General features: G+C 35.1%; 1 protein-coding gene across 1 annotated transcript; it reads right to left on the minus strand.

Annotated features, from left to right (window-relative positions):
• Nucleotides 1-1,886: 1,886 nt before the first annotated feature.
• Nucleotides 1,887-17,199, minus strand: atp1a2a (ATPase Na+/K+ transporting subunit alpha 2a). Its single transcript, XM_052548301.1, has 24 exons — nucleotides 17,053-17,199; nucleotides 15,285-15,380; nucleotides 15,017-15,076; nucleotides 14,080-14,283; nucleotides 12,735-12,848; nucleotides 11,785-11,919; nucleotides 11,541-11,658; nucleotides 11,089-11,357; nucleotides 10,333-10,531; nucleotides 9,768-9,877; nucleotides 9,242-9,376; nucleotides 9,048-9,127; nucleotides 8,262-8,371; nucleotides 8,005-8,180; nucleotides 7,785-7,921; nucleotides 7,459-7,609; nucleotides 6,057-6,225; nucleotides 5,760-5,914; nucleotides 5,460-5,583; nucleotides 4,863-5,008; nucleotides 4,059-4,189; nucleotides 3,868-3,969; nucleotides 3,656-3,747; nucleotides 1,887-2,988 (listed from the first exon to the last, which is right to left on the minus strand). The coding sequence occupies exons 1-24, from the start codon at nucleotides 17,143-17,145 to the stop codon at nucleotides 2,960-2,962; spliced, it is 3,135 nt and encodes a 1,044-aa protein (XP_052404261.1). The 5' UTR covers nucleotides 17,146-17,199; the 3' UTR covers nucleotides 1,887-2,959.
• Between the last annotated feature and the right edge of the window lie 69 nt (nucleotides 17,200-17,268).

Here is a 17,268-nt window from a genome sequence, read left to right on the forward strand (position 1 = left end):
CATGGAGATTCATAAATTGTTTGTAAGTAAAAAATATTACCAAAATTATCAAATGCTGAAAGAATGCAGTTCAAGTTTTTGTTAAACCACCCAGAGGAAAAAAGAGACTTATTTCTAACAGTTATGTCAGCATTATTCCAGAGGAGAACTTTGTGGGGGTAGAAACTATGGACAAAACATAAGTGCCATGAAAGAAGACATTACTGATGAAAGTTATGTAGGAAATAGGTAACTTGTCAGGCAATAAATTAACTTTATAACTTATAAGAAAGATAGGGCACCAAGTTTGTCAAATACATTACTTGGAATAAAAAAAAAACACAATGACATTGGATTCCCAAGGCATCTTTTCAGCAAATTTACTTTAAAGGTGTTTACAATATCTGCGAATTCAAAAAAACTCAAGGCCACTTTCGCTTCTGGAGTTAGCAAGCATGGAAAGCTGCATATCTCGGCTGCCACGTCATCAAACATTGCTGAAGGCCATCTCAATGGGAATGCAGCCTTCGTTTCACGTCCTTCATCCAGCTGAATTTGAAGGATGCATGGGATGTATCCTCCACGACCTTTAGTCACCCACAATCCTTTGTACCCATTCCGTGAAAATAAACGGATGAAAACCAAGTCAGTACTAGGCTTGTCAGAATTTATTATGCAATGTAAGACAAAAATGTTTTCGGGCATGAAAGGATGTTATCTTTTGTTCTGGTGTAGATTACTTACTAAATGCTAAACTGCCAATAATTTAAGCCACAGGGAGACTAGACTGTGATTCATTGTATTGCATTAATAGAAAGCAAAATAATATAAAGAATTGTAATACAAAATATTTTCCCAAAAGTTGTATAAGTGTTTTTGTGCCGTGGCAGTGAGAGTGGGAACATATGTGACATTACGACACACACTTACTAGAATCTCGGCTACAAGACTCTGAAGGACTGAAATAGGATGCAGCACCTGATATTATTATAATGACACTTTAGTCAGCAGTGCTGGGCATGTTACTTTAGAAAAGTAACTAGTTACAGTTACTAGTTACTTTCACAATAACTGAGTTAGTAACTGAGTTACATCATTATAAAATTAACTAATTACCAGGCAAAAGTAACTATTGTGTTACTTTTAAGAATAATGTTCAAATATGCCAAATATGTTTAAATATAGACACTTTCAAATGAAATATTATACAATAATCCCCAACAACACTATGCACACCTTGGCAATAGAATTGCCGTTGGCTAGTAAATTTTATTTGCTTATCAGACTAATATTAAATATCTGATATATTAGCTTAATTAGCACTTAATTATATAAGCACAGTTTATTTCTTTATTTATTTCTTTTTGTATCTGAAAGTGCACTTATCAGTCACTTATAAGATAACTTCTACGAATTCTACTTCTAATGACAACCTAAATGAACTAAGGATTAATGAGCTGCTGGGTTCATGAATATTAATCACATTGTCTGCCTTTGCTCGAATTGATTTGCTGAAATCAAAACAGGGACGATAATAGGTGAGCACCAGCCAATGAGATTGTCGTTTGCGCATTAGCCCGCCCAATAATGGGGAAACCGTCAGTTCTTAAAAGCTGAAGAATTCCAAAGGAAAATACAATAAAGAATATCATTTACATATTGCGCGACATTCTGCATGGTATGTAAGACTCTCTCACTCGGTATCTTTCTCTGCGTGTGTGAGATTATTATATAATAATATTATAATAAATTATGGTAAATAATAGCAACATTTAATTGTCAGTAATGGTAACTTGTAGCGGATTACTTCATACTGACTGACCGCACTGGTAGTAAATTATGTAAATCAGTATTCCTGACTATATTCACAGTCGGTTTAAATAGTAATAGTCAAAAAGAAAGGTATATTCAGCCATTAGATATTTTATTTAATCTTCATGTACAGAGTCTAGGTTAGAAAACATGCCACGTTCAAAAAGACAAACTACACATCCACACAATTTTAGTTTGAATTTTTGTTTTTTATATTTCTTACAAATATTTAAGTAGAATCATAGAATTTTAATTGTAGCAATATTACCACACATCTGTAATAGCTTTGCATTAAACTAGTAGGCCTACCAGCAAAAATCTTTTCATATATTTTTGCAGTACATAAACACCAATCGCAAATAAATATGTGACCCTGGACCAAAAAACCAGTCATGATGGTCAATTTTTCAAAACTGAGATTTATACATCATCTGAAAGCTGGATAAATAAGCTTTCAATTGGTGTATGGTTTGTTAGGATGTGGCAATATTTTATAGTTTAGTTTGTTAGGATGGGGCTGAGATACAATTATTTGAAATTCTGGAATCTGAAGCTGCAAAAAAATCAAAATACTAAGAAAATCGCCTTTAAAGTTGTGCAAATTAAGTTCTTAGCAATGCATACTACTGATCAAAATTAAGTTTTAATATATTTACATTAAGAAATTTACAAAATATATCATGAAACATGATCTTTACTTAATAATGATTCTGGCATAAAAGAAAAATCTATATTTTTGACCCATACAGTTTATATTTGGCTATTGCTACAAATATATCCCAGTGACTTCAGACTGGTTTTGTGGTCCAGGGTCACATTTTGAATTATGTATGTAATAGTACTACATTTCACACAAATGAGTTAACTTTAAAAGAAAAATTATATCCAGCCTAAAAGTTATAAATTCACAGGAACATCAATTCAGTCGAAATGTAATGATCCTGAAACCTGCAGTAAACCTGTTTTGGTTTTTAAATCATCAGCTTATTGAGGATAATGATATTCAGGATACATCATGTAAACAGATTATGCCCAGTGCACGTACACATTCATTCTTACATGATAAATGTCACATGATTGTCTGATTCTTCTTTTGTCTCATTACCTTTCTTCATATCTTTCACAAACAGACACAAGCACCAGCAGTTATGCAGACTGCATATTCTTGTTAATAGTAGGTCTCTTTTTCCACCCAGCCTGCAAATTAAAGACAGAAAGAACTAAATTAATTAACTAAATGGAAAAGATATGCAGAATAAAGCTCTACTCACATGGATTAAATTACTAGGCTCTACAGATTCTCTGTAATATTACTGTATTGTTTCTTGAACCTTGAATTTTAATAATAATATTGAAAAACTTAAGCTGCAACATTTTTAAATGTAATATGAATCAGTTTGAGTACCGAGGTGGAGTTTTTATTTGCCTAGTATACTTACAGAAAACAGTAAAATAAATAGTTAATAGTTAAATAAAACTAAAACTAAAATTAAAACCATAAAAGACGTTTTGTTAAAACCTAAATGCACAGAATGAGAATATAAACATTCTTTCAGCCAGTTTGCAAGGAAATATTTCAAAATTTTATTTAGTTTAGCTTGATGTACTTAAATAATGTATATATATATATATATATATATATATATATATATATATATATATATATATATATATATATATATATATATATATATATATATATATATATATATATAACTCTCTATATATATATATATATATATATAACTACAATTAAAATGAAAACATAAAAAGAAGATATGAATATAGAATAAACTATAAAACTATAGACAGTATCTCAATGCTTTTAAAATAACTGATCAGAACTGCAAACATCTGTGCTCACCTCCTGGATTCCTACGTAGGATCAGTTTACGGATTTCATCATACACAAAGATTAGTAAACTGTATGGGAGAGCACAGAACCACCACATAATCCTGTAAAAGGAATAAGAAAATGAGAAAGGAAAAGGAGGAGCAGAGCACATAAGCTCTTCTAAGGTGCAGAAGTGTGTGTGTGTGTGTGTGTGTGTGTGTGTGTGTGTGTGTGTCCCTTACTTGAGTGGGTACATCCTCAGGGCAATGTCCATACCAGGGCAGTAGGACAGGAAGGCTGCCAGAGCCGTCTCAGTAAACAGTCCGAAAATGAGAATCCTATTACTGTACGTGCACGGGTAAGAGAATAGCCTTTAACAGAGGCGTATGCAAATATCACACTCCTGAATACGATCACAAACACACATACTGACTTCATGCCCTGTTGGAAGACGGAGTTCCTGCGTGTCTTGCAGATGATGAGGTCGGCCCACTGCACCACCACAATGCTGGTGAAGAACGAGGTGTGACAGGTGAACTCGATGATCTTACGCTGCTCGTAAGTCTGAAACATACATATTTACATAAATACATGAGGAAATACAAACATGTTTCAAATAGTTTCTTTCTGCACATATGTTCTGTAAATTGCAGATTATAAATAATAATACTAAACAGTCTAATAATTTGCAGTTTAATCCTGTTAAATGTTAAAAACAAATAAAAAGATAATAATTTTGGTAAGAATATGAAAATATATATATCTCCTTTATGTCGACACATAATTTTGGAGTTCACTGTGCAAATCTATTTTATTTTGCACAGATTTATTAAAATTAATTCCATGCCTAATTACAATTGATCATATAAACCTATTTGAGTAATAGGTTTGAATTTTTTTTAATGATTCACCAGTATTTAAAAAAAATAAAAATTAATAAATTCAAATAAATGCTGTTCTTTTCTTTCTATTCTTCAAAGAATGCTGATTCCTGAAAAAAAAGTATCACAGTTTCCACAAATATATTATGCTGAATGACTGTTTTTTCTTGAGAAGCAAATCAGCATAGAATGATTTCTGAAGAATCATGTGACACTGAAGACTGGAGTCTGACAATTCGGCTTTGCATCACAGGAATAAATAACATATTAAAATATATTTTTAAAGAAGAATAAATAAATAATATTGGAAGTATACTTTTAATGTATTGTGTGTGTGTGTGTGTGTGTGTGTGTACCCATTGCTGTCCGTAGGTGTCCTCCAGGTCATTAACTGCACGATCATCCCAATCCAGTCGAATTCCCAGCAACGTTTGCGGCAGAAAGCCATTCTCAGCCATGATCACAAAATAGGTGAAGAATCCTCCCAGCGCCTGGATCATGCCTACACACAAAAACACAAGTAATTGCTTTTATCCCAGCAGAGCATGAAAAGCTATTTTATTCACAATATTAATCAGAAGCACAAGGCCTATTCACCCCCCTCAGATTTCTAAAGTGTTTTTTTATTGACACTTATAGTGCTAAATCTATTTGTTTCTACGTAAAATAAGTTCCATGACTATTGAGCATAAAAAGGTTCTTGTACTTACCCAACACTATCCTGTATTACACATATAAAGCAAAGTAATAAGTAGTTAAAAAAATTTTTTCCCCTTTTTATCATGTCTTCTCTTGCCTTAGGCAACAAGTGAACCTAGTGACCCATCAAAAAATAAGTGCATGATTCATCTGATGTTCATTTGTTTGCACAAAGTAATTCTTCACGGACCACAAAGTTTACAAGAATTATAAGTTATAAAGGGCATGTGTGTGCAAGTGCACTTGAGGCTGACCGATCTGTCCGTAAGCCATGCTGATGAGCCTCTCATTCACCAGCTTGTCAGTTTTGGGGTTTCGGGGCTGACGCTTCATAATGTCACTCTCTGCCGACTCGTATGCTAGAGAGATCGCAGGAACCTGAAAGAGAGAGAATGATGACGGTGATGACAAAGATGCTTACATGATTGTGTGTGTGTGTTTGTGTGTGTCTCTGTGTGAAATGGTCTGGTGTCTGGTGCCCGAGGGTAGTATCACACTTGACAGGAATTGGAAGTAAGACTGAATGCGCACAAGTATGAGTGTGTATAACACACCATGTCAGTTCCAAGGTCGATGCAGAGGATAGTGACGGTGCCCAGAGGCAGCGGCACACTGGCGATGATGAAGAGCAGGAAAGGTGTGATCTCCGGGATGTTACTAGTCAGTGTGTACGCAATTGACTTCTTCAGGTTATCAAAGATCAGACGTCCTAAATCGCAAAGTATATTATTTTATTGAATGTTATATACTGCAGACCAATACATTTAGAAATTTGAAAGAGAGAAAGCAAGGAAATTGTGTAATGCTTCATTTCTTTTGTCCTAATACTTAATATTCCTTCTGTGTCTTACCCTCTTCCACCCCCGTAACAATTGAGGCAAAGTTGTCGTCCAGCAGGATCATGTCAGCAGCTTGCTTGGAGACGTCTGAGCCAGAGATTCCCATGGCAACGCCAATGTCAGCCTTCTTCAGAGCAGGGGAGTCATTCACCCCATCACCTGTCACTGCCACTATGGCACCCTGCAGCCAGAGCCAGCCAATCAGAATCAGAGTCAAAGACCAGTCAGCTAGTCAGAATCGGAGAAAGAGTTTTCAAGCATTCAGAATTAAAGACCAGTCAGAAAATCAAAGTCAGAGTCAAAACGTCTGTCAGGCAGCCTGAATGGAGACATTAAGTATATATTATTGTTTAGAAATGTTTTGTTAGTAAAACATATTTTTAAAAGAAGACTCTTATGCTTATCAATGATGCATTTATTTAGTCAAAAATACAGTACTGTGCAATATTATTATAATAATTAAGAAAATGCTTTCTATTTTAATGTTTCCATTTTAGAATGCCATTTATTCCTGTGACAAAGCAGAATTTTCAGCCTCATTACTCCAGTCTTCAGTGTCACATGATCCTTCCGAAATCATTCTAATATGATGATTTAGAGCTCAAGAAACTTTCTTCTAATAATTCAGGCTGAAAAAAGCTGTGCAGCTTGATATTTTTGTGGAAAACGTGATCCATTTTTTTATATGATTCTTTGATGAATAGAGTTTAAAATACAGCAACTGAAATATTAATCTTTTGTAACATTAAAATGCCTTTACTGTCAGTTTTGATCAACTTAATGGATCCTTTCTGAATAAAAGTATTAATTTAGATACTAGAATTTAGATATAAAATACTTTTTGCCGATATCTATTTTATTCCTTTGATTTGTATATTTTACCTCCATGTAGGCCGCCGCACCAGATGCATCATTCTGTATGTACACAATCTCAAATCCAAATGTGGTGATGCAAAACAGTGAAACCAATCATCATTCAGTCAAAAGTTTGTTTCAAGACTAGCCACATTACTGATGTGATTTTATCTCTACCACTCACACCACATGTGAGCTATTTGTTTTTTCGGCAAGGCATATCTGCATTTTTTTTTTATCGGCAGATGCCGATGTTAACATTTTAAGCTTTTATCGACCGATTCCGATAAAGTTCCAATACTATCGTGCATTCCTAAAATCATGGTTACAATGAATAATGCACGGTGACAATGACATCAGTAACCAAAATATAGCTTTTTCCAACAAAACCATGAACAAAAAAATGACATACCCTTTAAGAAACACCTGCTAAAATGAATGTAAACATAAAACTTCCAAAGGTCTGATATTCCAGTCTAGCTTGTATTCAGTGGAATTTGTCATGTGTAAAACATCTAGTGTGTGATATTTTAATATTCACACACACACACACACACACCTGTCTCTGGCAGCCCTCCACGATGATGAGTTTTTGTTGAGGTGAAGTGCGAGCAAACACAATCTCTGTGTGGTTCCTCAGAATATCATCCAGATACTCGGAGCTCATGTCCTTCAAGTCTGAACCATGAATCACACAGGCCTTTGCGTCTCTGAAACGCACACACACACACACACGCACACACACAGAAGAGTGCCCCATTCCATTATCTGTCGAGAAGCAATAAAAGCAGATAAAAACCTCTTCAAATAGATTTAGTTTACACACACATATGCAACCAGACTCTCAAGCAAACACCCAAAAGAGACTGATTCACACACACAGACCGTGGATTGACTTCACTCAGAGGTATATTAAGTCTTTCAGCGATATCCTCCACTGTCTCGTTGCCCTCAGAGATGATGCCCACACCTTTAGCAATGGCCTTGGCAGTTATAGGATGGTCACCCGTTACCATGATAACCTGTAAATATGGATTATGGTCACCACTGGACATAAAAAGCTGAATTGAAGATAAATTGATGGATGGAACCTATAAATGGATACCTTAATGCCAGCGGAGCGGCATTTCCCTACAGCATCTGGCACTGCGGCTCGAGGTGGATCGATCATGGAGATTAAGCCCAAGAAACAAAGCTGGTTGACCGGGAAATTCACATCATCACAGTCAAACTCAAACCCCCTCGGAAACTGTGAGGGAGAGAGGAACAGGTGGCAGAACCCTGAAATGGAAAAAGGTAGAGAATTGAAGAAGGAAGGAAATAAAGAGGAAAAGAGGGTTAATTAATAAAGTAAAAACTCACCCAGAACCCTCTCGCCCAGTCCGCCCAGCTCCATGTACGCTCCCTGAAAGGCGTCCAGCCAGTCCTCGTCCATTGGCATTTCCTCTCCGTTGAACATTATGGTACTGCACCTGCATTACCAATCACCCAATAATCACAGTTATTGATTAAAGATGAAAATGGCTGTCAATAATCCCAGATATGAACAACAGCGCTGGAATTTTGGCAGATCAACAATAATTACAGCTAGTAATCAGAAATAGGAATTGTATGATGCACCATAAATAATCACAGTTAATAAATCATGTTTGCATATTGCCAATAACAGGGTTATTACAAACTCATAATACTATTAGTATTTATTAATATTTTGAAGGAGCTTCTGTTTAGTTGGTTTTAGTTTAAGTTATAGTAATTTCATTATGTGTTTTTGTCATTTTTCTTATTTTTTTATTCTATTTAATATTAATTAATTTTTATCTTATTTTTAGTATTAGTCATTTTAATCATTTTTTACTTATCTTTATTTTAATTCAGTTTGTTGAAAGGGCAACATTTCCAATTTTTTATTAATTTGTTAAGCTTAAGTTTTCAACTAATATTTAATTCAATAAATGTATTATTTTAAGTATTATTTTATACTTATTTTATTTAAAATAATCTTAATCATTTGTTCACAGTAACAATACTGTAATAATCTATTATATAACTATAAATCAAATAATAGTCTCATTAATCACAGCTATTGATTCAAGATATATCTGTTCTATATATGGATTTCATGTATCAAGCTCTGGTATTGATTACCTGTCCAGAATCCTCTCTGGGGCTCCTTTCATCACCAGGATGTGTCCAGTGGGACTGTCTTCTATCTCGTGAATAGACAGCTAAGAGAGAGAGATGGGGATTATTTACAGCTTAATCGATATCTGTATGACATCGACATCATTTGTTTGTTTAAAATCTTTACAACTTTGGCCAGGGGTTTCTTGTTGTTGCACCTGGTATTTGTTAGTTGAGTTGAATGGGATTTCTGCCACTTTTCGGTTGTTGTCTCTGAGAGTCTGAACACAGCCGGACGAGAGCTCAACACACTTCAACAGAGCAGACTCTGATGCGTCACCAGCTGTGTCCCTCTAAAAACACAGAAACTCACACCATCACAAATCAAACAACAACAGAGCACAATCTCTTAATTATAATTCACATAAATCTACATTGCTGTTTAAAATGTTAAGGTTGGTATATTTTTAAAGTCTTGAAGTCTTAATTCCTGTGATGTCACTGATGAAGTGTCAGCTGCTATTACTTCAAAAAATCATTCTAATATGCTGATTCGGTGTTCAAGAAAGATTTCTCATTAGTATCAATGTTGACAGTGAGGAGCGTTATTTTTTCCCCAATGTTTTTGATGAATAAAAATCAGTGCATACTTGCTGAATAAAAGTATTAATTAATTTTTATTAAAAATAATAAAATATCTTGTTGGTTCCTAACTTTTGAATGGTTTTGCCAGTGATGCATTACCTTGCGCACAGGAATTTTCTCTTGTCCAGGTTTGAAGACAGCACGGTTACAAAGTCCTGCCACTCGAGACAGAGAGAACCATGTGGGAGAGCTTTTATCAAAGCAACAGCCTACACACACACACACACACACACACACACACACACACACACAGAGTGACATAGGAAAAGAAGAGATTTGGTTAAATGTGCTCAAACAGATATACAGATGTATGAAAGATCAAGTGGAGAATTATCCCTGTGAATGTTCAGAGATATCAAAACATTGCCCATTTAGCATATGCTTTCATCTAAAGCGACCTAACATATGCTAATTACCAGAAAAGTGTCCTTTGAGGATTATGGGTAAAGTGCCTCGCTCAAGGACACAATGGCCACCGTAATTGTGATCAGCAACTCTAATTGACACTGGAAGCTTACATTGTGTCCTAACGGCCATGTTTTCTTCAAAAAACTAATTGAGTCAGATCGTATTTGCAATAGATCTGTGTGATAAAGAGACTGAAAATCAAGACACTATTTACTGATTAAAGATTAAACCTATGTGTCTACTACTGACATCTAACCTGATTGGTCCTCGGTGGTGTCGGCCTCGTGGATCTGGTTGTCAAACCACATGTGAGCGACAGTCATCCGGTTCTGAGTTAAGGTTCCAGTTTTATCTGAGCAGATGGTGGAGGTGGAACCCAGAGTCTCCACGGCTTCTAGATTCTTCACCAGACAGTTTTTGCGAGCCATGCGCTTAGCAGTCAGAGTCAAACATACCTGAGAGAGATTGAATGGAGTTAAAGGAGAGACGACAATGTGTCACGGTCTTTCTGCTTTTTGAAAAGTGTTTTTGTGGGTCTATAAAAATCTATGGCAGAGGGAGCCTTACAAAGAGAGAAGGATTTAAAAATAAAATAAAAAAGAACGAGAACAAAGAGAAACTTCTGTGTCTGTGCGTACTACTGTTCAAAAACTTGGGGTCGGTAAGATTGTTTAATGTTTCTGAAAGAAGTCTTTTGTGCTCACCAAGGCTGCATTCATTTGATACAAAAGGAAATATAACAGTTTTCTATTCAAATATACTTTCAAATATATGTTGCTGTATTTCTGTGATGGCAAAGCTAGATTTTTCAGCAGCCATTTCCACATTTTTTACAGGATTCTTTTAAGACTAGAACGTTCTAAAGAACAGTATTTATTTGAAAAGAAATCTTTCATAATATTAAAAATGTCTTTACTGTGACTTTTGATCAATTTAACACACCCTTACTAAAAACATTCAAAACATATAGTGCATATGTATCTCATAATATGTGTTTGTAAGATGGTCTCACCGTGACAGTAGCCAATAGGCCCTCAGGAACATTGGCAACAATAATACCAATGAGGAAGATGACGGCCTCCAACCAGGTGTAGCCCAGAATGAGTGACAGGATGAAGAAGGACACACCCAGGAAAATGGCCACACTTGTGATGATATGAATGAAGTGCTCGATTTCCATGTTGATGGGCGTCTGACCCACTTCCAGACCAGACGCCAAAGTCGCGATGCGGCCCATCACTGTACGATCTCCTGTAGCGATCACTATGCCATGGGCTGTACCTGCACATACACAAAAACCAATACAATTTTCAAGTTAAAGTAAGACAAAGGAGTGTCAAATAAACAAAAAAGAATGAATGCACACAAAAAGGAATTAATCCATTAATGTGCTAAAGAAAAAAAATCATTTGAATGAATGAACGAATGAACACACTCATTATTATGTATGAATGAAGGACTGACCTTCAACGCAGTTGGTGGAGAAGAAGCTGATGTTTCTGGTCTCCAGAGGGTTTTCATGAGTTAACTCTGGAGAACGGGTCTGAGGTTCTGACTCTCCGGTGAGAGATGAGTTGTCCACCTGAGTAAGACAGACAGGAGGTACAGAAGAGAGGATGTTCTCTCAGGATTCTTGCTAAGACTATAGGTTGCTCTCAGATCTGAGATCTTCCTCTTAATATCTACATCACTTGCACTCTCTCTATACCTTGCAGCCACTGGAGGAGATGATCCGAAGGTCTGCTGGGACTCTGTCTCCACCCTTGATCTCCACCAGGTCTCCCTGAACCACCTCTTCTGCATTGATCTGAAGTTTCTCTCCCTCACGAATCACCAGAGCTTGCTGAAAGACATAAAGTCCATTCCAAAGTTCCTCAAACATGATGGAGAAAAGTTATTTGGGAACAGTGAGCATGTCAGAACAGAGTTTGTAATATGCAATCTATTCTATGAAAGAAACACATTCACATGTATCTGTACGAGTGTGAATATTTATAGATGTTGTCTATTAATCATGATTTATTTTATGCAACCATGTATTTATGTATTTAAAGTAACTTTAAAATGACCTTTTATAATTTCGCTTAATTTAAAATGTAAAACGTATTTATAATTTTTATTAATTTTGTATTTCAACTTATTGTGCTCTCTTCTATTTTAGCATTTATAGTTTAATCTTAAAGTTACTTTAAAATGACAACATTTAATTTCATTTGAGAGAATTAAATTATTCTCAATAAAGTAATTCAGCAAAAGCGAGTAAAAATAAGAAAAACAAATACATTTTATTCTTCGCCTTTACCAAGTCCCTGTCTTTTATATTGCTCTTTATTTCTTTACTTTATTTCACCATATTTATTTCCGTAACATATGAACTGTTGAAATATTGTAATCACCATGCCGACAAAGCTAATTCTGAGAGGGGGGGGGGGGGTGACGTGATGACATGTGGTTTCTTTCATAAGTTAAGAAGGATTTACATACTTTTATATAAATCATACATGGGCTTTTAAATGTTAAAAGGGATTTACATGGATTTATGTAAATCATATAAAATGTTGCTCATAATGGCTTCCGTTTGGGATTTGGTATCATTTACATTTATTCATTTAGCAAACACTTTTATCCAAAGCAATCCACTGCTGTTATCACACTAACCTGAGGCACCATGTTTTTGAACGAGTCCATGATCCGGGAGCTTTTGGCTTCTTGATAATATGAGAAGCAGCCGGTTATGATGACCACAGCAGACAGAACCACACCCAGATACAGCTACAGTAAACCAGAGAGAGGGAAACACAAGTCAAGGGTCATGGGGTTCAAAACGGCTCACATTTTGTTGACTCCACAACTCTTTTTTCATCTGTAAATATACTATAAAAAACAACTAATAGACGACCTTATGCAAAGCTGCTGACATCTTGCGGTTAAATTATTCTTTCATTTCTGAGATTCTACGCTGAAATGCACCTGTACATATTCATGACCAGTATACAAAAGCTGTTGAATAGGTTTCAGTATAAAGATATAAGCCCACCAGCCACCACAAAAGCTGCCATATTTTAACCATGTTTACATGAAAAATAGGCATTAACTTAGCAAAAGAACAGCATAGTCAGTCCATTTCATACATTCATAAGTCTTAAACTAAACCGTTTAGAATGGGTAATGCACAAAAATCATGGTGTAAAAGAGCAAACACAGTTAAATGATCCTTAACTTCACATTTTCATTTATCACTGACCCTAAACTGTCCCACAAGCAGCTGGGAGCTCAGTCCACAGACTGGGACTCATTCATCATACTGGATATGGGACAGCAGAGCTAAAAGCAATGTATCCACCTCAGTCTCCAACAACATGCGCAGCAGGTTTTAATTCCCCTCTGGCGGAGTGAAACCAATTTAACTCTTCATTTATGTGATTTCCTCTTTTAATCGGCTTAAATACGGATTTTAAAAAACTTAGAGATTTGTAAAAAAGGAACTTGCCCAGGTATTAGTTAAATATTAGAGACATTTGAGTACTTTTTGATACTGTACCAGCATCTCCTTATAAGGGGGTTGTTTCGGATTTGAGCAATGCTTAAGTGGAATTTTAAAACAGGAATCCTGTGAAAAAGGAATTACTTAAGTATTACAATCATATAGTTACATTTACTATGAATTATATTTTTTCGATTTTTTTATATATAATAATTGTTTCAATGACATATTTGTGTTCACAGCATCTCAGACTTTTCAGATTTGCTCAATAAGCAGGTGGGATTTTTAAATATTCATTCCTTTCACAGATGAAAAAAAAAAAATTTTTTTATTGTATTTCAATGCACAATGCTACACTACAGCACACATCACCTAAGCTCAAATAACATTTAGACTCTAGACAGATTTAAAGAAGTCAGTGTGTCTGGAACAGGCTACAGCTCTAACAACAACTCACAGTCTTATTGGCTGCTAAATAAGCCCTCTCATTCTCATTGGTCGGATAGTTAGTGCACTCACATTGTCATTGACAGGCTCATCCACAGTGGCTGCCTGAATACTGTAGGCAAAAAAGCAGAGGATAGCACCGATCCAGAGCAGGATTGAGAATCCTCCAAACAGCTGCTTACAGAACTTCACCCACTCTGGTGTGGTGGGCGGCGGGGTCAGTGCATTTGGACCGTCACGGGCCAGAATTTCTTGCACTCTCTTATGGGTCAGACCCTGGTGGGATGGAGACAAAGTTACTCAAGATTCCCTGCAGCAACTTTGAAGATTCCCAGCTAATAGCTTGAACCAGTCTAAAGTGGTTTACTGGTCTAAAGTGGTCAAAAGGATGGTGGCTTTAGAGAGGTTTTGGGCATTCAGCAGGCAAGTCATGATTAGAGACCAGGACAACTTTTTCCAAAAGCATTATAAGGCTTGACTGTGTTTTCTACTTATGCTTAGGCTTTCAATGCTTTTGACAAATGCAGTCCAGGTTAACTAGACTGGATAAAAAATAAAAATAAAAATAAAAATAAAAATAAAAATAAAAATAAAATAAAAATAAAAATAAAAATAAAAATAAAAATAAAAATAAATAAATAAATAAATAAATAAATAAAATTAAATAACTAGCTTCTCAAGGCACTTGGAAAATCAAGCCTTTTAAGTCACTTAAACTATTAAACAATTGGTGGATACCAGCTAGAAGAGCTTAAACAAGTAAACTAAGCTGCAGCAAAAAAATATTTACAATTTAATAAAACTTAAAAGTTAAAATATCGCAAAATAGCTATAAATGTTATATTTATTTAGCTAAAGCTCTTAGTGGGCCAGAATATATATTATTTAAGCATTTTATGTGGCCATGGGTGTGCTGCTTGAATGTGCCGGTGGGTAAAATGTCATGACGATTAGAAAAATATCCGATTCATTATTGCAAATGTCGAGGGTGGAAGTAAAAATGACTCACTCTGGCAAGGTCAACTCCATAACGAATACTGAGCTCATCTAGAGACAGCTTATGATCATCCTGCAGACACACACACAAGAACATCAGATATAATACAACACTTCATGTTTGCCAATTAGTTGGATCATCAAATTGTATCACATTCTTTTAGAGGCAATTTCATTGTTTAATTTCTAATTATCATCTCTTACACTCTCATACCTGCAGGCTCACACACTTTCTCTGTTATTTGTACAATGTGCATAGACACAAGATAATAACTTCTTACCAGTGCCACCTCTTTCTTCAGCTCATCTAAATCTTTATCTTTCATCTTTCTCTTTCCTCCCGTTGGAGCAGCCTCGGGGCTGCTTTCATGTCCGGACTGAGACAGAGAGAATAATACCCAGAGAATACAATTTTATTACTCAGATGTTGCTCCTTCATAGCATATGAGACTTCTCAGTTTCATATGTACAGTGCATTCCCACTTTTTCTATTTTTTTTTTATTTGTAATGAGTTTGTAATAATTCACAGGAATAATTACATTTTAAAATAAATGAAAACAATGTTACAATGTATTTCACAATGTTACTGTTTTTGCTTTATTTTTGATCAAATAAATGCAGCATTGTTGAAAAAAAAAAATCATATACTGTTCAAAAATGTGGGAAATACTATATACATTTAGTCTATATTAGGTATATATAAAGAAATATTTTTTTTACACATTGCTATCTAGGGGAAACAAGTGCACTTTTAATAAATCCTCAGTTGAGATTTTTCTTTCCTAAATGTATATTCATATCATGTTTGCACATATTTGTTAATTAGTCAGCTGAATATTTATAACACCTGAACTGTAGCTCTGTACTTTACTGAACATCATAATAATAATGCAGTCATTGTCGTGCCTTTAAAATTACATACAACAAGCTACTGTATGTAAAACTATGACAGATCTTTGACAGTGTTATCAAACACTGAATGTGCCTGAGCATTTCGGTTCATGTAAAGTAGTGTACTTTGTGAGTGCGGTGTGCTGACACACTAGGAGCAGGGTGTCATGGAAGTCACCTGGTCCTGTCAATCTTACTCAGCTGTGACTGTATGCGTGTTTGTCAGACACATGTACATATAGAGCAGCAGAAGATCCTTCATTACTCCTTAAATCAGACCTCCTTTTGAAATTAATTCATATTAATACCAATCAAACATAATCAAGCCTGATCTATCACACCTCTCAGTCTTATTATGAGGATACAGACAGAGTCTTATCTGTAAAATAATGTTCAGATAATCACATACAGTAATCACAGACAGACAATAACTTATTATTTCACAAACATTATAAATTAGATGCAGCGTCCACTGTGAAATGTTCAGGTCATATTTTCCCACCCAGAATTAAACATCAGTTATAAATGAATTGTAGATTTTTGTTTGCATTGTGACATTATATAATTCATAAGCTACTTTTCCCCTTCCTTTAATCATTTAATTGTCATTACAGCTATGTGAAAAAAAATATTTTTTATTATATTACATTATTTATGAAATTGTAAATTAAATTTGTTATTCAATAATGCATATTTTTATTATTTAGTTATTTTTAATTTTCTATAATATTAATTAATATACTTTTTAAGCCTTTAATATAGTTTAATAATATAGTTTACATTATAGCAAAAGAACGAAAATTAGCTTAACTGTCATACAAATAATGTCATAACATTAATCATTTTATTGGTTTTAAAAACATTATTTATACTCTTAAAGGCAAATTATACTTTGTTCTTTCAATTTTGTTACAATTTTGTCACATCACCCAAACATTTCTTTGTGATATTCACGTTCCACCTCCTTTCTGTCACTTTTCTCCCACACAAACATATTCCTACATAATCATGCTGTATTCCAAAGGAACGCTGTGATACTAAACAATACATTATTTAAGGGTGCACGGCACTCATTACAATCTGAGTGAAAGAAAGAAAGCCGTCAAGAGAAAAGGATAGACAGAATAACTGATGAAGCGCCACAAGAAGACACTCACCCCTTTTCCCATGTTCGTTGTTAATGAACTGACACCCGGATTTCTCCCCTCACATGTGTGGAAGACACTGGTGGCTTTTTTTGGAGGTAACATACCCCTTCTCCATCCTATAACACACACACACACACACACACACACAGCCTGTTCTCTCCCCCCATTTGTGCCTCAGGTTAACCCGAAGCTCACTTCCCACCCCCTGCTCTTAAAAACACACAG

This window comes from Carassius gibelio, chromosome B2 (assembly GCF_023724105.1).
Source record: "Carassius gibelio isolate Cgi1373 ecotype wild population from Czech Republic chromosome B2, carGib1.2-hapl.c, whole genome shotgun sequence".
NCBI classification, from domain to species: Eukaryota; Metazoa; Chordata; class Actinopteri; order Cypriniformes; family Cyprinidae; genus Carassius; species Carassius gibelio.